We start from the raw sequence: 21,364 nt of genomic DNA on the forward strand, positions 1-21,364 counted from the left end.
TCTAAGTCATCAAGAATTGCTTTGAACACTTAAAACCATTTGTGCCACTCACTCCTACAAATACATGTATCAGGTCAGTGAAAAGGATAATGAGACAAGGGAATGAATGTTGTTCTAGAGCCCAGGTTTTTATTGGTCATGACCCCTTATCAGTGACAGGACCCTGTAGTAACCCACATTGAGGGGCATCTTTCTGTTGGGTCCAGCTGTCTTGTCTGGCCTATATCTGAGAAGGGGAGTGTGGATTGAGGAAAGAAATAAGCAAGAGACAAGAGATAGAGTCGGGAGGTTACCTGGTGGATACCAGAATCAGCCCAAATTTATTATTCGAAGCTCTTATATACCCCAATCCAAAGGGGCAAAGACTTCCTTACCAAGATACAAAGAACAAGCAAGTGTAATTACCTTCTCAGACACCCAAAACATCTGGCAACCACACCCTTAAACCAAATATCCTGCTGTCAAGATGAGACATCTGTTAGTTACACTTTAGGCCAGATATCCTGTTGTCAAGGCAAGATACACAATAGCCACACCTTAGGCCAAACATTCTGTTGTTTAACCTTGAAAGAGCAATAGTACATTTGAACTCTCTGACCTTAAGTCAAGATTAAGCTGAGCCACTTTTATGAGACCCATCAGGACCCCTAATTTCTAAAGGAAACTCTTCTTACCTACACAAGGGTCATGTGTCCCACATTGGGCACCTGTTGTGGGGGTCCCTGCAGGATGAGAATGAAAACCCAGTGCAGATTGATGTCATCAGCCTGGATCAGACTTCGGGGAGGCTGCTACCAAGTGTATCACTGTCACGACACTGAAAACACAGTGCAATTTGGGAAAAGGTTTTCATGCAACCATCAGTCCAATTCCAAGTGCACCGTAAAGCTTAAGGTGTATTACATAGAGTTTTACAAAGTCATGAGACCATGAGGGTGGGTTCTATAGCTAAAAGGCCTAGAATCTGGTGTGATCTCTGACCAAGAAAGCATAGAGGTCAGCAGGCCATAGGGAGCACGTGACATCTCCCCTCCAGTGCTCAATGGACTAGGGAGGGAAGTCTCTGGGATAATCTCTCTGGGGAAGAGTGGTGAGGTCTGCCTCTGTAGCAGCAGGTGGATGAGGTCTGAAGAGTGGTGAGGTCTGCCTCTGTAGCAGCAGGTGGATGAGGTCTGAAGAGTGGTGAGGTCTGCCTCTGTAGCAGCAGGTGGATGAGGTCTGCTCCACAGATAGCAGAAAGGTCACCAGGTCATTAACAAAGTCCACCCTCAGCCTTCTGGGTGGAATTGGGGATATTTGGTTAGTATCTCTTCCATTGAGCAGAGTGGGTGATTAAATTCCTGGTTCTCTTACTGCTTCTCTGTGAGTACCAGGACCTCTGTGCTCCCCACATCCAGCCATTCTGTAATCAGGATTAGCACGTGACTCCACCTGCTGTTTTCCGTGTCCAGGTAGAAATGAGGAGCCCTTTGAAACTACGTTACCCAGTTGGGCTGGTTTCCTTTGTCCTTTCTCAGTTTCATAGCAAAAGCTCACTAATGCCCGAGAAATGAGTCCTACTCAGTGCAGGCAGAGTTCATGGAAGACGTCACAGTCCAGTCCTAAGCTCTGCCCCAATCCCAATCTCTCCAGGTCTGGGGCAGTTCGTTACCTGGAGAGTGGAAGCCAGAGCTGGAAACCACTGGATCCATTCGCACATCTGCCCTCAGGGAGGCGTTGCTATCGCTCCGGCCTCGGTAACCAATCAGGGCCTCCAGATGGACTGCCAGTCAGAATGGAGGCGGGCACTTCCGGTCCACCAAGCTGAAGGCGTGGGCGACCGAGACGGGAGGAGGCCGCGCTGTTGCGTGTGCTGAGCTGTGAGCCGGTCCCGGGGGCTGTGAGGAGAGCGCGGCGAGCGCGGAAGCCGCCATGGTGAGCGAGCGGCCGCCGTCCGCACTCGAGGAGCCGCGGGCGCCGGCGTGGGTCCTCCCGGGGCCGTGGGAACCCGCGGCGGCCTGAGCGGCGACTCCTCTTGGTCCCCTGAGGTCCCTCCAGCTCCCAGGCTGCCCCTGGACGACTTTGCCCTGCCTGATGCCCCTGTGCAGAGCACGGGGAGCATGAGTGCTTGTGCGGAAACTTCCTGGTCATCATGCAGGGCTTGCGCGCATGCGCTGTTTTTTTTACTATCGCCAGGGAAGGCAGATAAGCTAACTCACAGCCCTGGTCACTCTAGGGTCTTCTAGAAGTTCTGCACTTGTCATTGAACATTCAGGCGTAGATCCGTCTGCAGTTAATTCTGTGCAGGGTGTAAAGTCTGTGTCATTAACACATTTGCTTGTAGATTCCAGGATGGTCCGGTCACTGGGTTTCCTGGCCTCACGTGTCACTTTTGACTACATTAATTGTGTTTTTATTTTTGAGTTTGCTCTCATGTCCTGTTGATCTGTTTATTCTTTTCCAGATAGCGCAATCTCCCCTCACCGCTCCTATTGGTTTTCTCCGTGGAACCCTGGCAGTCCTGGAACTCACTCTGTAGACCAGGCTGGCCTCGAACTCCATTTGTGTGCGGCCACCATCGCTCAGTTCAGTGCAGTCTCTATTGCAGTTGAATTCAAAGCTCGGAGTTAGATGGTGTCACTGTTGATCAGTTTTTCATTCATGATGACTTTCATGTGATTTCTGTTGTTGTCATAAATTGTTAGCCTTTTATTCGACTCTTTCTATATCCATAGCTCAAATTCTGTATTGTCTTAATATAATATTGACATAATAGCCAGAATGGCAGCAAACCACTCAAGGTTAGTCCAACTCCCTGCTAGGGCAAGCCCATCCTCCATCGGCCACAATTCCCAGTGGTGTCTCCACTTATCCATGGTTAAATGGGCACGGTTACACCTTTCCTTTAAAAAGACACTTTGATTAGGTTTGTATGAATGGTGCATATGACCTAGGCAGGTAGGCCCCACACGCTAAGGAACAGAGGAAGGAATTCCATGACCTCAACCAGAGACCGTTGAGTCCACACAAATGTTCACCACGTTGATTGTAACTGTTGAAGCCAATTGTTGTCATCTGTGTCTTTCACCTTGTCCTCAGTCCCCAAACACAAGATGTTGCCTGACCCCATTTTATCGAAGTTGAGAATGACCCAGGCTGTGATCAGACAGATTTATGACTCTCCATGTTTGCTGGATTGAAGGTTTTCAGGTTTAATTTGCTAAAATGGTTACATCAGTGGTGGTGGTGCATGCCTTTAAACCCAGTACTTAGGAGGCAGAGGTTAGCCTCGTATATAAAGCAAGTTCTAGGGCTGCCAGGGCTACACAGAGAAGCCCTTTCTAGAAAAAGGAAAAAAAATTGAATAAATTTAAGACTTGTGTGTCCCATCTACCCACTTAGAAACACAGCTTCAGGACGGCATCATCTATAACTGTCACACTCAAGCACACCAGGAGACGCCTTCATTGCTTCCACCAGACCTGATCCAAGGTTTCCCAGGTTCTCTGAGGCAACTGGGTAGGGAGGGAAACAAGGGACAAGGCCTTGCACCCAGAGAAAAGATATGGACTGAAGACTAAGTTTGGAGGCTTTGAATTGTTTAGTATTTTCTTAGAAGCGTAGGGAAGGTTATATTAAGGAAGACTACAACCCAGCCAGAGTTGGCTTCCCCATTTGGAGGAAATGTTTTTCCCACTTGTTTCTCTGTCTCTTTTTATCTGTCTTCCCCTCTTCCTCTCTCTGTTTGCCTTAGTATCACACACCCCTTTCCTTTAGTTCTCTTTCTTTTTAGATTGGATTCCTGTCCGTGGTTTATATTTGTTCTGGATCCTATCTTTGAATGCTTGGTCCCCAATTAGTGGACGTAATTGTGTAAAATAAGGAAGTATGTGTGACAGCGTTCCTGCTGGGCTACTCATGGTCTGGTTGCAGAGTGGTAGCAGAGCTAATCCATCTTTTGATTAGCAGATAACCTTTGTTTCTCTTGTCACCCTTTGAATTTTGTCTTGAGTTTCCCAAGGATACAAAGTCTATGCCAAACTTGGTTTGGGAAACTTGGAGAACTGTGTTACCTGATGAATTGAGAATTTGCACTTGGCATTGTTTTTTTTTTTTTTTTGGAAGCTTCATTCAGGTTTTTTTGAGCATGTGGAAATTAGCTGACTAAAGTGTAAATATTGAGAAAAATAAAAGTGCTCTGGGCAAAAGGAAAGACTTCAGTCCATCCAGACTGAATCTTCCTGTAGCCTGGAAAGGCTAAATTCATTCTTGGAAGTCTCTAGAGTCTTCTTTCCACTGACTTGTGTGAGTCCAACACCCTCTCCTTGTCAGGTATGCTCTTGTGGAAATAGGTGTGTCTTGTTTGTATAGGTGTGTCAGTGTGAGTTAGCTTTGAGGTTTCAAAAGACCAGTGCAAGGCAAGTGTTTCCTTCTGCCTGCCTGTGTATCAGTCCCATGCCTGCCTACTGTGATGCTTCCTTTCAAGTAGAGAACAGATTACCCTCAGCCACTATAATCAATCCCCAGACTAAAAGGCTTCCATTTTAAGTATTGCCTTCCTCATAGTGATTCTTCCCAGCAAGAGAAGTCTCAGTAAGACACATTGTATAATATTTTGGTGAATAGTGGACTGATCTTATTTTGGGGGGGTTCTTGGTTTCTAGAAGCAGTGTTTTTGTTTTTTTTTTAAGACTAGTTATTATATATATATATATATATATATATATATATATATATATATATGAGTGCTCTATCTGAATGTATGCCTTTATTCCAGATGAGGAAATCAGATACCACTACAGATGATTGTGAGCTATCATCTGGTTGCTGGGAATGGAACTCAGGACATCTGGAAGAGCTGCCAGTGTTCTTAACTGCTGAGCCATCTCTCCAGCCCTAGGGACTGATACCTTGAGAAAGCATTCAGCCTGTGACATAGTTACCACTAGAAAGTCTTTCATTTCTTTCTTTTTTTCTATCTTTACCCATTTTTCATTCATTAGAGAGGTATGGAGGGTCTGTTTGTAAGCTTTCTGATGCTTTGGGTATTTTTGATATCCAGCTTTAACCTCTGGTGGTGTGATAGGATTCAGGGATTTATTTCAGTTTTCTTGTATCTGTTGAGACTTGCTTTGTGTCTGAGTATATGGTCAATTATGGAGAAAGTTTATGAGGTGCTTGTTGTGGGCATTCACCAAAGAAGACTGCTGGGATGTGGGTTTAAGGCAACAGAAAGTCTTTGTTATCTGGCCTGCAGCTTTTAAACACAAAAACCATGTTCTAGGTCGACACACTTTAGTTAACAAGAACAGTTGTCCAGAACCTGAACTATAGACTAGAAAACAAGGTTACTACATTTTCCTATAAATATCCACTTTGATGGATTAGGCATTTGTTTTCTTTTGGCGGGTGGTACTGTCTATGTGCTGAGTTTTACGGCCTGAACGGCACTTCCATCATGGAGTCAGTTGTGCTAAGGTCTGGGGGCCTACTAAGGACTTGGGCCTGGTACAGTCCCAACAGAACTGAGTTAATGAATCAAATCATGAACTCATCCTGTTTTAGTTAAGATGTAGTGTAGGTTGAATTCTATTGGTCTTAATAATAAAAAACTGGAGCCAGATATTGGGGGAAATGCTGAAAGATCAGAGAAGGAGCTAGCCACTAGAAAGACTTCTCACCTCTACTGAATCCTCAGATGGAAGCACTTGAGCTCTTGTCTCTACAAATCCTCAGACCAAATGGGCCAGAGATCCTGTTTCCTCCTGCCTTATATTCCTAGCTCCACCTCCCTAGTGCTGGGATTAAAGGCATGAGATCCCAAAGGTGTGTCACCACTGCCTGGCCTCTATGGTTAACTAGTGGCTAGCTCACACTCTGATCATCAGTCAAACTTTGTTAGAGCACAAACAAAATATCACAATGCAGTGCTCCACCATTAATCCAATCAGAATTAGAATTAAATGTCCAGGTAGTGCTGATAGCAGAGTAGTTAGCCAAAGGGACAAGAAGAACAGAGACTGGTATCAATTACTCCCCCAACCTTGGCAATGTTTTTTTAAATTACTCCTGATCAATTAGCATAGGATCAACATTTTTTTTCCTGCCAAAGTCATACATAGTTTCCTTCATCTCATGAGAACAGTAAGTCTAAGCATTTTTAATTTTGTAGGGTCATTTTTTTATAAGGGAATATAACTATTGTTTTAATTCAGAAATGGAATCCTTTATACCATCAGGTCCTGATCTACTTAGCCTACTTAGTATGGTAAACATCAGAAGAGACACATTTAGTCAAACCATTGGTACATGCCTACTAAGCAGTCCCAGGGACTCAGTAATATTGTTGTTATCCTGACGGATTAACCCATAAAGCAGTACATTAATTTGGGCTACCCCCAGTCATAGTGAGTTTTGTCAGTCAATGGGCTGACAGTCTGGTTAATTCCTATCCTTGTGGATTATGACAGAGACCAGGTATCTAAATATAACCAGCAGTTCTGGCCTATTCTGGCTAGGCATGATAAAGTCCATCCTTAGGGTCCCTTCCTGTTGCTTAGGGTCTGATTCTGCAAGTATTTCCTGTTCCCCATAGGCCAGAATCTTTTAGCTAATTTACTTTCTATTCTAATTTGCATTATCAAGTTATCTTTTAATGTCTCTCAAAGTTTTACACCTTACATATCTTTAGTGAGTTTCCTTTCTGAGTCTGGTAAGCAATGAAAATTATAACTATACTACTTAGTCTTCAACTTCCTCAGAGACCCGAGAAGGAAATAATATTAGCTGAGTAAGCAGGATGTTCAAGCAAGGGACTTCCAAAAAATGTGAGAAATGATAAAAACAGCTGACTGCCTGGATAGTCACCCAGGGTTCTTTTGCAAAGTTGGGGCATCCATCTTTGGCTTTTAGGCCTAGAGTATCTGACAGACATTTCTGTGAAGCAGGATATTCTGAGGGACTGTCCTGCTTTGTCTTGGCAAGGTTTGTAGTCACTCTTTTTGTGGTTCTGTTTGTCTGATTGGGACAGCATACTTCCAGCAGTTGAGTCAAGGACACATCCTTGCCAAGTAGCTAACTTTTACCACAAAGAAAGCAAACTCCATGTGGAGTTTCTTCGATGCCTATCATCTTTTATGTAGATTGATGCTGCCAGGAGCAAAGGTGTCTCATTGTCATAAAAAAAAAGAACCTATGCTATTAAAACATTTTTTTTTGTTTTTGTTTTTTTATGAGACAGGGTTTCTCTGTATTGTTTTGAAGGCTGTCGGTCCAGCCCAGCCTTGAACTCACAGAGATCCGCCTGCCTCAGCCTCCCGAGTGCTGGGATTAAAGGCGTGCGCCACCACCGCCCGGCAAAACATTTTAAATACTGTATTTTGTAGATCTCTGATGTGTTTGAAGATGACCTGTCTTTCTAAAACATCTCTATTTGACCTTGAAAAAATAACTATCGTGACTACAAGTTTGATTGTAATAGGTGACTGATTACTAACCGATTATCTTATACAATTGGTAATAGTAACTTTCAAGGACTAGAAATTTGCATTACATTTTTTTTTTTCGAGACAGGGTTTCTCTGTATTGTTTTGGAGGCTGTCCTGTAACTCGCTCTGTAGACCAGGCTGGTCTTGAACTCACAGAGATCCACCTGCCTCTGCCTCCCGAGTGCTGGGATTAAAGGCATGCGCCACCAATGCCCGGCCTTGCATTACATTGTTAAGTGAGCTATATCGGTACAATACCTTGGACAACATTAGAAACATAGGTACAGTATGTTTTAACCAATTAATTTCAAATTTATCAATATACAATATACAAAAGTCTAATCCAATGTAGTTGCTTTTTAAGAGCAGATTCAATAATCTACCGTTTTATCTTATATATATCCTCCATTTTTCTTTTCAGAGTAGATTAAATAATGTACACTTTTATCCTATCATATCTGTATCCTTTTTTGTTCTTTTCAAAGTAAAAATCCTTGAATCTAATCCCCTATGTTCAATTTTCTTCCTGACTGTAACAAACACCATTTTGTAACCAATCCCCCTAAACAATGACAAAATCCATAACCCAATGAGTGACCAAAAACCACTAACCTCCGCTCTTGGGAATGTGGGCATTGTGTTCTTAAAGTTACTTTCTGCTGTCTGGGGGTGCTGGCATTTTTAGGGTATCCTGAAAAAAAAATTGGGTTAACTATCAAGTTGTATCAACTTCCAAAACTCTAGAAATGACAGAGCTATCTGGCTGCCTGGACAATCAGTCATTGAAAGGTCTTCTGTAACATTGGGGCATCCATCTTCAGCCTATAGGCCCATAGTATCTGGCAGATATAGGGGTAAAAGCTGAAAGGTCAGAGAGATGAAGGAGCAAGCTACAGCTACAACTTACCTCGCCAACTTCCAAGCTGAAAAGAGAGTGAGTTCCTGTTTCCTCCCACCTATAATCCTTTCTCCTCCCAGCTATTTCTTTTCCTGTCTCCACCAAGCCATCTCACTTCCTGTTTGCTAGCTAGTAGCAATTCCCGCCCTCTGATCCTCAGACACACTTTATTTTTACAAACAAGATATCACCACAGATCAACATTTACTTTACTGATGTTCTTGAGAACTAATTGATCTGTCAGTTATCTCAAAAATGCTTTCCTTCCTGGGAATTATTAGCCTTACATTTCAATAGGGGTCACTCCAGTTAATGATAAACAAGTATAGAACTGAAGAGATTGTTTAACTCTATGGAGGAATTTTGAGTAAGTCCTGAGTGCTTTCTATTTTTTTTTTTTTTGTTTGTTTGTTTGAGACAGGGTCTCAGTATGTACCTTTGGCTGTTCTGGAAATCACTACATAGACCAGGGTGGCTTAGAAATCAGAGTTTCACTTTGCCACCTGACGTTTGGGATTAGAGATGTGTACCACTATTCCCATAATTTCTATCCATTTTTGAAGTTAATAATTTTGAAAAGATTTTGCTGAAGTATACTAAATAGTGTTAATATGTTTGCATATCTCTGTATATATTACTTGGCATTTCTCCTGACAAGCCATATTCTATTAAGTGGGCAGAGGAATGGAAGGTGTCATTCTCTTTTCTGTTTCCTTTTACAATGAGTTGATGACTACATTTGAGATTTCCTGACACATGTGTCGTTTTTGGTTGTTATTTTTTACTTTTTTGGCTCTTTTATTTTGTTGGGGGCCTGCCACCCAGATCCCAAATAGATCACACATGGAATCTTATTCTTTTTTATGAATATCCCACCTTAGTTTGGCTTGTTTCTAGCTAGTTTTTCTTAGCTTATTTATTCTGACTACCTTTTGCCTCTGGGCACTTTCCTTTTCTTACTTCTGCATATCCTATTTTCACACTTACTCTGTGGCTGGCTGGATGGCTGGGCAGCTGGCCCCTGATGTCCTCCTTCTCCTTTTCTCATTCATTTTTTTCTCCTTTTCTCCTCCTGTTTACTACTTGTTGCCTGCCATCTCTACCTCTTTTTTTTTTGCCTCACTATTGGCTGTTCAGATCTTTATTAGACCACCAGGTGTTTTAGACAGGCGAAGAATCATAGCTTCACAGAGTTAAACAAATGTAGCATAAACAAAAGTAACAACACACCTTAAAATAATTTAAAATAATAAAACACCCATGTCATAGAATGTATCAATCACACTGAGTTATGTAAATATAATCTCAGTGAAGTGTACATCTGCATGTCAGTCAGTCTCACCATTTCAATTATGAACATATGGGCATTTTAGGATGCAGTGACCTGTGAGGATGTGCATGTGAACTTCACTCATGACGAGTGGGCACTGCTGGATCCTTCCCAGAAGAGTCTCTACAAAGATGTGATGCTGGAGACATACTGGAACCTCACTTCCATAGGTGAGAATGTGAGCTTTCTGTCACCTTTTAACTTAAGGGGACACGCTTTTCTTGGACATTGGTGCTCTTCTGTGATCTTGAATATGAAAGGGGAAGAATCTGGTGAACAAATCAGGAATGGTTAGATTCATGAGAGACAGTAATTTCAATTGTGTCTAATTTCCAGTAATATGTCACATACATTTTTGTGGTGCTGTATTTTAGGCTACAAATGGGAAGACCATAATATTGAAGAACATTGTCAGAGGTCCAGAAGAAATGGAAGGTAATTTTCATGTGTGAGCTGATACATATGTATGTCTGAAGAAATGTTAAATGTACCCTCAACTTTGAATGAAAATCAATGGTGTAAATAAGCATAGGTTTGTGATAATTATTAAATTCTCACAGTACCATGTACTTCAATGTCAGGTAGCTGATCACCATTTGTAAAGCATTCCTGTAAGGACAAGACAAGGAAACAATGCCATAATAGATGTCACAATTTTAATCATAGCCATGTGAGACACATGTTGTAGAACTATCCATCCACTTAGAGTCATGCCATTCAATTATCATGTAAGGTGTACACATTGATGAGGTGATTGCTGTATGTCCAAGACCGTTTATAAGCAAATATTCCATATTAAAGCTAGTGTTCCTCATACACTTGTAGTGAGTGACTTACCATCGTTTAGTGAGAGGAGCACTTTATGAGAGACAACATGGTGTAGAAACCTGTGGTATACCACATCTGTATGAGACACGAAATGTTTGACTGTGTGAATGCAATGTGAAACCTTTTATTTGTTATTTTGCTCTACCAGGTATGTCATCTGTCACTCTGGATACAAGCCCTGTGAGCATAAGGAATATGGAAAGAAGCATTGGACTTCAGTCTCTCTCAGGAAAAATGGGAGATGTGTAGTAGTCCCCACCATGAGAAGACATGATGACTGTGATACAAGTTTACAAGTAATTGGTTTTACAACTTCTGTGGGAATACATCAAGAAGCTCTCACAGGAGAAAAACCTTATGAGTACCAGGAATATGGAAATTCATCTCTCTGTACTGGTTCACAGTGCACATGTAGTTTGACTCACAGTATAAGAAAATGTTGTGATTGTAATCAGTGTGGTCAAACTCTGAGTTCTTCAAGTTCTCTTCAAAGATGTGAAAGAACTCACGTGGGCAGAGAAAATAGTAAATGGGAGCCATATACTAAAGGCTTTAGCCATTACAGGCATCTTCAAATAGACAAAACAGCCAGTAAAGAAGAGGATCTCTATGAAGCCTTTGGATCTGATTCCTCTTTGAAAGTACACCAAAGAACTCATTTGGAAAGAAAACCCCATGAGTATAATCAAAGTTATAAAGCCTTTGCGTGTCCCACTTATCTTCAAATATATAATAGACGTTATACTGGAGAGAAACCCTATGAATGTAATCAATGTGGTAAAGCCTTTGCACATAAAAGTCATCTTCTCACTCATCTAAGAAGTCATACTGGAGAGAAACCCTATGACTGTAATCAATGTGGTAAAGCCTTTTCACTGAAGAAGAACCTTCTCTGTCATCAAAGAAGTCACACTGGAGAGAAACCCTATGCATGTAATCAATGTGGTAAAGCCTTTGCAGAGAAGTATAAGCTTCTCAGTCATGAAAGAATTCATACTGGAGAGAAACCCTATGCATGTAATCAATGTGGTAAAGCCTTTGCAAGGAAGAGTAATCTTCTCAGTCATGAGAGAATTCATACTGGAGAGAAACCTTATGAATGTAATCAATGTGGTAAAGCCTTTGCACAGAAGAGTCATCTTCTCAGTCATGAAAGAAATCATAGTGGAGAGAAACCCTATGAATGTAATGAATGTGGTAAAACATTTGCACAGAAGAGTAATCTGCACAGTCATGAAAGAAGTCATAGTGGAGAGAAACCCTATGCATGTAATCAATGCAGTAAAACCTTTGCACAGAAGAGTAGTCTTCAAAGTCATGAAAGAATTCACACTGGAGAGAAACCCTATGCATGTAATCAATGTGGTAAAGCCTTTGTTCAGAAGAGTAGTCTTCACAGGCATGAAATAATTCATACTGATAAGAAACCCTATGAATGTAATCAGTGTGGTAAAGCCTTTGCAGCAAAGAAGAATCTTCTAGGTCATGAAAGAAATCATACTGGAGAGAGACCTTATGAATGCAATCAATGTGCTAAATCCTTTGCACTGAAGAAGTATCTTCTCAGCCATAAGAGAATTCATACTGGAGAGAAACCTTATGAATGTAATCAGTGTGGTAAAGCCTTTGCAACAAAGAGTCATCTTCTTAGTCATAAACGAATTCATACTAGACAGTACCATATGGATGTAATTAATGTTGTAATTTCAGAAATGAGCTGCCACGTGGGTGCTGGAAACTGAACTGTGTTTTCTACTAGAGGTACTTGCTGGATTCCAGGTTCATGGGGTTCAGGTCCCAAAGAAGAAATTAGGTGTCAGCAAAGGAAGGACCTGCCATATCTGAGAGTGAATCAGGATAGCTGTTGCTTTGTTGAAACAAGACCACCTTTTTTATACTCTATAACTGACCATTAGTGTTGCTGGAGTTTTTCTTTCCAGCCTGGTCCTACCGCCCTTTTAGCCTCAAATAAGCGCACAGATGCTATATTAGTTACAAAACCATTGGCTAATGGCTAGGACTTCTTATTGGCTAGCTCTGTCTTAATTATTAACCAATAACTACTAATTTATGTATTTCTTCATGGCCTTATCTTACCAGAGAATGCCTGGCACATCCTATCCTCCCTGTCTCTACATAGTGTCTCTTTGTGGTCTCTCTCTTTGCCTACCTTTCCCAGAATTCTTGTCTCCTAGTCTCACCTATCTTTCTGCCTCTATTGGTCAAATGGTGTTTTATTCATCAACCAATAAGAGAAACATATATACAGAAGGACATGCCCCATCACATTAGTTTAGACTTAAGCAAAATTGAAAGCAGGCTTAATGATTCCAGGATGAAAGCAGCTGTCAAATTCATCACAACATTTTTCCTGAGGCAAAAAGTGATAAATTTAGCAAGTATCTAAATGCCTCTCTGGATGTGAGCCCATTGTTTCCTTTCATAGTGTGCTTTCCTCCTTGGGACCAAGTGTGTCCAGTTAGTAAATCTTTAATATCTTTATTTTTGGTGTAACCAGGACACAATGGGGATTCTTGTTTGGGAGTAGGCATGGCTATCACATTATGTGTTTCCATGGTGGTGGGCATTTCCCCCCAAGAATTTTGATGAAAGCGACTGCCATTGTATACATCCGCATCCTCCACTGAAGCTTGCAAAAAATTTTCCCACAGGAAAAGGCATAAGGAAACTTTATAACATATAGTGTGTGGTAAGTATTGGATCCCCAGTTATTTGGTATCTTTTACTGATACTATAAGCCAAATTAATAAGACCAGATTTAATAAACAGCAAAGCACAGCAGAGAATTCCCCTGGTGACTCTCAGAAAGGCAGGAGAGGAATCGTGGCAGGTCTGGCACCAGGTCTTAAAAACCCTGTAGGCATGGTCTTGAGCAACTTCAGGGTAGGAGCAGACCCTTGGTGAGCTTTCTTAGGGGAGATATCCCAGACTCTTTGGGTATGTGGGTGCTGGGTCAAGAAAGAAGGCAGAGTAGAGAGAGATGCCATCAGCTGCCAGAGGAGTAAGATGCCAGAGCATTACTGGTAAGCCATGGGCCACGTGTTACACAGGTTAATAGAAATGGGTTAACTTGTATGTAAGAGCTAACTAGTAATAAGCCTTGAGCCATCAGCTAAACGATTATAATATAATCCTCTGAATGATTATTTTATAAGCAGCTGTGGGACTGGCAGGCGTGACTGAAAAGCTCCAGCTATATCCATTTTCTCCTTTAATCATGTGGATCCCAAAGATGGATATCAGGAAGAAAAATAGGCTTGGCAGCAAGTGTCTTTACCACTTACTGGTCCCTAGGTATATCGTTTGTGTATGCTGTTTGTGTGAATGTGCACACATGTGTGGAGGTCCCAGTCAAAGTTGGTCATCCCATAAATTGATATTATAATCCAAATTGACTTTATGGGTTATTGGGCATGGCAAAGAAGCTCCAGACTCCACTGTTCCTCAAAATGTACCAGCAGACACCCTAAGAAGAGGGGAGTCATGGTGGCTTTCTATGAAGGGGCAAATAGACAAAGTAATTTGCTGACCTGTCAGCCAGCCAGTGTCTGTGGGCTGTGAGGAGACAGGGCTGTGAGTCTTTAAAACAATCTGTGTTCTTCATTGCTGCAAAAAAAAAATCAACATGAATTCATGGCTGTATTACTCACATGCTGCTTTAATTTTCTTGTCCTTCTGGCCCTATACACTCGACCCATTTTGCACATTGTTTTACCTGAGATCAAGTTCGAATCCTTAGAAGCTAAATATTTCCCTCCTGGATGACAAGATTTGATGAACATCAAGATATGATCTGGAATCTTTTCAGGGGTCACTAATTCTTTCTGTGGATTTTTTCTTTCCCAAATATTTAAAAATATAAGGACCCTTTTCAGCACCAGGGGTATACAAAAACAAGTTCTTGAGTCAGGTCAACTCCTATCCTGAATCTGAATCCCTGTACCAAGTTGCCCAGTGAAGAGGTCGCTGGTTTCTCCTTGGCTCAGGGTCACCGCTCATGAAGCTCCTGCCACTTATGCTAAAGGAGGCTTTGAAGGTGCAGCAGGCTATATGGGTTAGCTCCAAGGAAGAGGAGGTGCTGAGATGCCAAGTGACAGTCTTGCTGCAGAGAATGGAGCTACTACTGGCTCTATGGAGCATGTTCTGGTGATGGGACAGAGCTGTTGCTGTACAGAGAGGGATAGCTTGCTGAATTCAGCCTTGCCACAGTCCTCAGGGACATGTCGTACTTCAGCCATCTATGACCACTGAAGGTGGGGTATTGATTCAGGTGCAGAGGTTGCTATAGATGCAGTTGATGCAGGCCCAGGGCTGTTGAGGACACAGCACAGCCGTTCAGTCTTCATCATTTGCCTCTGCAAGCTTAAGCTTCAGGAACCACCCTCCCTAGCCTGCAGGGACTCATCATGCACTGGGAGACCAGCCTGGAACCTTCCCAATGGTGACCAGCTGACTCCCTAAACAACTTCCAATATGTTGCTTGTTTGCACTTATGTTTACTCAATGTTACTTCCTTGGGTCTCTGAGCAAGTTGAAGACTAGATAGTTCTAGGCAGTCTTCATGCTGCCAGGGAATGATTGGACCAAACTGATATTGAGGCCTCCAGCAGGCCTGCTCAAGGCATTTTTCAATGACAAAGTGTTACCTTGTCTGTCCTCTGATGATCTGTGTTCATCAGTCTGAGGCCAGCCTTTGCCACATCTTCTGCATACTCCAGAAGGCTAGGACCTACGTTTTGAATTATCTCTAGAAAAAACCATGGGCTTTTCTATGCAGGGGCATTATCCCTGAGACACAGCATTCCCTGAATTCTTTAAGTATTACATTGCACTCTTGTTTATTGCCGTAACGGAGCTTTGGGTTCAGAAGCTCAAACTGTCTTCTCAACCCATCTGCCCCATTCTTGCCATCACTCCGTGTTCCACACTGGTTATGTTTCCCTTTCGCAGTGAGCTTATACTCCTGGATGGATCCTTGTGATGATGATAGCATATTGGAAGTTTTTTTAAACATTCAATATTTTTATTCTGAAACAAATTCATTTTCCTTCCAGTAATTATTGAAGCCACTGCACATGTTCCTTCACACAATAATACCTCCATAGCAGCTAACATTAAAAAATTATTCATTGAAATTTCATTTTCCATTCCAACCACAGTTATCCCTCCCACCCCTCCTCCTGCCCCTTGCCTTCTCCCATCCCAACCCTAGTACACTTCCCCTCTGGTTAGGGCTCCATGAAGAGTCGACAAAGTCTGACACAATAGGTTGGGGCAGGGCCAAGCCACTCTCTCATACATTAAGGCTGAGCATGTTTTCCCACCATAAATTATATATATATACATATATATATTATTATTTTTTTCGAGACAGTGTTTCTCTGTGGCTTTGGAGGCTGTCCTGGAACTTGCTCTGTAGACCAGGCTGGCCTCGAACTCACAGAGATCCGCCTGTCTATGCCTCCCGAGTGCTGGGATTAAAGGTGTGCACCACCAACGCCCGGCTTAAATTTTATATTTTTAAAAGTCTTATTTTACATACCAATGCCAGTTCCCTCTCCCTCCCATCCTCCCCACCCAACCTCCATCCATTTTGTATCAATATACAAAATTTGTATATAATATGCAAAAATCCAATCCAATGCAAAATATTTAAAACTAGTATTTGCTTTTTAAAAGTAGATTCAGTAATTTACCTTTTTACCTAATAATACCTGTATTCCCCTTTTTTCTTTTCAGAGCAAGAACCCTTAATCTCTTTTGTTTAGCTTTTTTCCTGACCATTACCATTAACAACTTTAACCAATTCTCCTAAATAATGACAGATATCTATAACCTATTGAACCCACTCCACCTCTTGGGAATGTGGACATCATGCTCTTAAATTTACTTCCTGCTCCCTGGGGGTGACAGCCTCTTTAGGGAGATTCTGAAAAAAAGTTTGGGTTAATTGTCGAGTCCCAGGCAAGGTAGCTATATCATTTGTTGTCCAGGCTCTGTGTAATGGGAAAGTGTAGGACTTGTCTAAAGTCCTGATTAGAGTAATTTGTGAGGCTACATCATCTCAGCTAGCCACCTCAAAATTGCTCTGAGCGGTTTGTAGACCAGAGCTGATCTTTAGGTGATGTTTGGCAGCTTAGTGTTGTTATCATAGTCCTGGTGGAATTGTCGTTGTGGGGTTCCATCCTCCTTTGGAGACGTCAGTTAGGCGTGTTCATGGTGCACTGCAGAAAACTGATAGAGACTCATACCCAAAATCATGAACAGGAAGGTAGAAGAAACCTTTTTCTAGAGTTGGTAATGTGTATTGGAGTTCTTGCCATTTGCTCTCGTTGCTTCACTGGCAGTAGGTCTTAAGTGTGTTTGTTCTTACTTTTCCTTCTCCTCGAATGTGATGGAGGGTAGGACTAGGTCTGGGGTCCTGAGCCCAGCTCACTCTCTTCCTCCCAGTCGGGTCACAGAGAGCAGCCTGCGTGGATCCTTGGGGCGGAAACTTGTATAGGTCATCTGTTTCTCGTGTAAGTGCCTTCTCCCTGAATAAAATTATATTAATCTATATTGATCCATGAATCTTGATCTGTGCATCATCATTCATGTGTGTGTGTGTGTCTTATAAATTTTTTAATAATATACCTCAAGAAAATCTTCAATGAGTCAAAGTAAAACGAAAGGATTATGAGATTAGTGGCAATGCAATAATCCCTTAATTTTTTTCTTCTGTCCTGTATCAGGTGGCTCTTCTGACACAAGACAGAGATTTTGGGTATAGAGAAGGAGAGAGCCATACTCCAACTCCAAAGCCAGCCTAAATATTTAATTGGACTGGAACTATAAAAGACTGTTTGTATAATATGTCTTTAGAGAAAAGCAGAAACAAACATTTGAGAAGATTTATGAAATTGTATCCTGTTGGAAAGGTGATATACCAATAGGCCAATTTACTCTTTTTCTTGGAACATTCTTTTTGGATGGTTTATCCTTTTTCTTCACATGTCTCATTTGTGCAGTGGTCTTCAGATTCCTTAGCTGGAAGCCTTTGTTCTCCTGAACAGACAAAAACAAAACCCTTCCCCAACCCTAATTTTGGTGAGGTTCTTTTTTTGACAAGTTATATCTTATCAAATGGAAAACATTTGTTAGTTTTATAGGTTAGCTTAGATTAAACAGCCATGCTGCTTGATGAACTTTCATGTCTTCTAATGAAGAGATCTCTCCTGTTCAAATAGAATCTTTATCAATTTTGATGGTATACATAGTTTTTTTTTCATCTGTGGACACAAAAGCAAAACGTCTTCCCCAATGTAGCACATGTCCTGGTTTCCATTCTTAAGTCAATAAATCTTTAAAGTATACTGATTGATTTAATTCTGTGTTTTTTTCTATTATCCAATGTCTCTCTGAAGCTGTTGTTCCTTTCTCATTAGCATTTATAAAATTCAAAGTTAATAAAGCATTATACAATCTATTTCTGGGGTCTTTATCATCCCTTTCTGTTGTTCAGCATATCCTTTAGAATTTGACTTGATTGTTCTATAACTGCCTGCTCTGTAGGATTGTGTGGTGTACCTGTAATACACTATATTATAATAAGCAAAAACCTGCTTTATTTTCTTAGAGATATATGCTGGAACATTGCCTGTCTTAATTTGTACAGGTATACCCATGACAGCCATAACTTCTAGCAAATGTGTAATCACTGCATCAGCCTTTTCTGAACTCAAAGCAGTTGCCCATTTAAACCTTAATAGGTATCAATGGTATGGTGTACGTATTTTAATTTCCCAAATTCTACAGTGACTTTTCCATCACATGGCAAGAAGCCAAGGAAATTATAAAGAAATGTCTTACTTGTTCTTTATACAGCCAAACTCCACTACCTGCAAGAAGTACCCCAAAGGGTGCTTGAAGGAATGAAACCTGGCAGATGGGTGTGCCCACAGCCTGAGACCTCTGAGTTCCAGGCAGACCCTGAGTGAGGGTGAGTCCCATACGTACATGGCTGACCTGGAAGCTGGAAGGATCCAGGGTCCATGCTGCGTGCCCTGACATAATGTGTCTAGCAGAAAATTTTCTCTCCATTTGCAAAAAGCTATTTGATAGGGAGCCCACCTCCGGGGTGGGGAATTCAGGTTCAAAAGAGGAGGTGTGGAGTTGGAGAGGAAGGAGACTGACAGAATCTGAGGGTGAATCAGGACGGCTGCTGCTTTATAACAGAAGGCTACACCCTTTATATTCTACAGTTGCACAAAGGAGTAAATGGGGATGAGGAAAAGGGGGGCTGTGAGCTGGGGTGGGGCTTGTGAGCAGTGATTGAGGGCGCTGGCACTGACAAGTTAACAGACACTGCAGGCTCATGTTAATGGAGGGACCACAAGCTCCTCTTTCCAGAGATAAGGAGAATGACTTCCTTTTTAGCAAGCAGAAACCTTCTCAAGGCCCTTGGGGAAATGTGTGGGGGTGAGAGAAAAGAGCTTTCATGGGGGACTAGACATTCCATTACAGAATATCATTTAGTTTGTTCTAATAGCTAGAGCTTAATGTTAGCAAAGACAAAGCTAGACAAATATTACTCTTTTTTTTTTCGAGACAGGGTTTCTCTGCATTATTTTGGAGGCTGTCCTTGAAACTCACTCTGTAGATCAGGCTGGCCTCGAACTCACAGAGATCCGCCTGTCTCTGCCTCTCGAGTTCTGGGATTAAAAGCGTGCACCACCAATATTACCCTGAACCAGAGTAGACCTTGGGAATTAATAAATCTTAATTATCAAATATACCCTATTTGTCAAACAAATCTTATTTTCCAATAGACCTTATTTATCAAGCACATGTTACTTATATATATTTTCTAGCATCTTGGTGTTAATTTGATGGGAGTAGGCAGAGTTATCAAGCTATATGGTTCCACAGTCTAAGGGAATTTTTCCAAAGATTTATTTTGTTTAAAGAGGGGCCCATCATATATGTCTTCATCCTCTGCTGAGTCCCCCACAAGATTTCCCAAAGGAAGGCATAAGAGAACTCCCACCACACAGAGTGAGAATCATTAAAAATGAAAGTCAAAAGGTGCTGGGGAATTGTGATCCACAATGTGGAAATGCCAGAACTCTGTAGCAACAGGTGGATGAGGTCTGCTCCACAGATAGCAGAAAGGTCACCAGGTCATTAACAAAGTCCACCCTCAGCCTTCTGGGTGGAATTGGGGATATTTGGTTAGTATCTCTTCCATTGAGCAGAGTGGGTGATTAAATTCCTGGTTCTCTTACTGCTTCTCTGTGAGTACCAGGACCTCTGTGCTCCCCACATCCAGCCATTCTGTAATCAGGATTAGCACGTGACTCCACCTGCTGTTTTCCGTGTCCAGGTAGAAATGAGGAGCCCTGGGAAACTACATTACCCGAGCCAGAAATCACAGAGTGAGGCAGACTGAGCACGCCAGTCACGAGTGAGTGTGGCTTTCAAGAATGCTCAGTGGAAGGCCTGCAGGCAGGACACAGGACAACATTCCTCCCAAAGCAGGGGAGCATCAGTGAAGCCGTGGGCGGGGATTCTTCATCCCATTGCCACTGCTGCTGGCTGCTGCTTCAGCACCGTCACAGATTCCAGACGGGGATGTCACAAAGTGGACTGTGGACTTGGGGGCGAAGACCAGGGGTGCCATAGACCCATGTGGACTCCAGGACGAAGACTGACACTGGGTGTCAAGGGCGGCACACGCTTTGCCATTGCTCTTTTGAGATAGGGTCTCACTTACAGCCTGTGCTGTTAAATATGGAAAAAGGACCAGCGCGATGCATGGAGCACAAGCCACGGAGAGCGTATTAACCATAGTTTATTATAGCGAGATCAAAAGAGGGGGAGACAGACATTACAGAGAGAGAAGACAAGAGAGGATGAGATAGAGAGAAAGACAAGAGTAAGAGAGAGTGAGATGACGAGCGTAAGAGTAAGAGAGAGGAGAGTAAAAGAGAGTGACAACAGTAAGAGAGACGAAAGTAAGAGAGAGTGAGGTGATGAGAGTAAGAGACCAGTAGGAGAGAGTGTGAGCGGGCAGGGGCCAGTCCTTTAAAGGGGTCCTTAGCACCTGCGTGGTTCTCACGGAACTCTGGGCTGGTCAGAGTGCTGCCTGAGTGCATCCTGCCAGGTAACAGGGCAGGCCAGCGCAATGCCTGAACCTTTCAGCCCATGCTTGCCTAAATTCACAGTGGTCTTCCTGGACAGAGTGCAATGGTGTGCCATGCCTAACTCTGCTTGTTTCATCAGTAAATATGCAGAATCAATAGATGTCAGACATGGTGGTGCCGGCCTGTAATCTCAGCTCTCTGCAGCAGAGGCAAACTGATCCTCATGACTTTTAGGCTAGCCTGGTCTGCATAGTGAGTTCCTGTCCAGCCAGGGCTGCAGAGAGACTCTGACAAAGACATTGCAGCAATAGGAACATGATGTAAAAGTACTCTTAATTTGGTTTACTTATTTTTGCCAATGATTCAGAATTGACAGAAGAACAATTCTGTAGACTCATATGCCAAGTGAGCAGTAAAATATGTATAATTTAGTCATCAGAGTATGAGGCTCAATAGTAAACATGGAGTGATAAGAAAAGAACTGACTGATCCCGTAGGGTTTAATTCTCTAAATCCTGTGTTTATATTGCCGGGTCTTTTCTATAGAATAACAGTTTAAGAGAGTGCATATTAGTGCATACTTTTTTAAATCAAACTTTCTTTTTACAAAGATGAAAATCATAGCATGTTTTCCAGAGCTGGCCTGAGGTACTGCTAGCCCAGAAAGTGGCTGGTTTCCTTTGTCCTTTCTCAGTTTCAT

General features: G+C 42.2%; 1 protein-coding gene across 1 annotated transcript; it reads left to right on the plus strand.

The window, feature by feature from the left end:
• The first annotated feature begins 1,749 nt into the window (after nt 1-1,749).
• Nucleotides 1,750-14,420, plus strand: LOC106022055 (gastrula zinc finger protein XlCGF57.1-like). The gene is made up of 4 exons (XM_040737170.1): nt 1,750-1,914; nt 9,738-9,864; nt 10,069-10,129; nt 10,671-14,420. Exons 1-4 carry the CDS (start codon nt 1,912-1,914, stop codon nt 12,262-12,264), a joined length of 1,785 nt encoding a protein of 594 aa, XP_040593104.1. The 5' UTR covers nt 1,750-1,911; the 3' UTR covers nt 12,265-14,420.
• Nucleotides 14,421-21,364: the final 6,944 nt, after the last annotated feature.

This window comes from Mesocricetus auratus, unplaced genomic scaffold (assembly GCF_017639785.1).
Source record: "Mesocricetus auratus isolate SY011 unplaced genomic scaffold, BCM_Maur_2.0 Super-Scaffold_100676, whole genome shotgun sequence".
NCBI classification, from domain to species: Eukaryota; Metazoa; Chordata; class Mammalia; order Rodentia; family Cricetidae; genus Mesocricetus; species Mesocricetus auratus.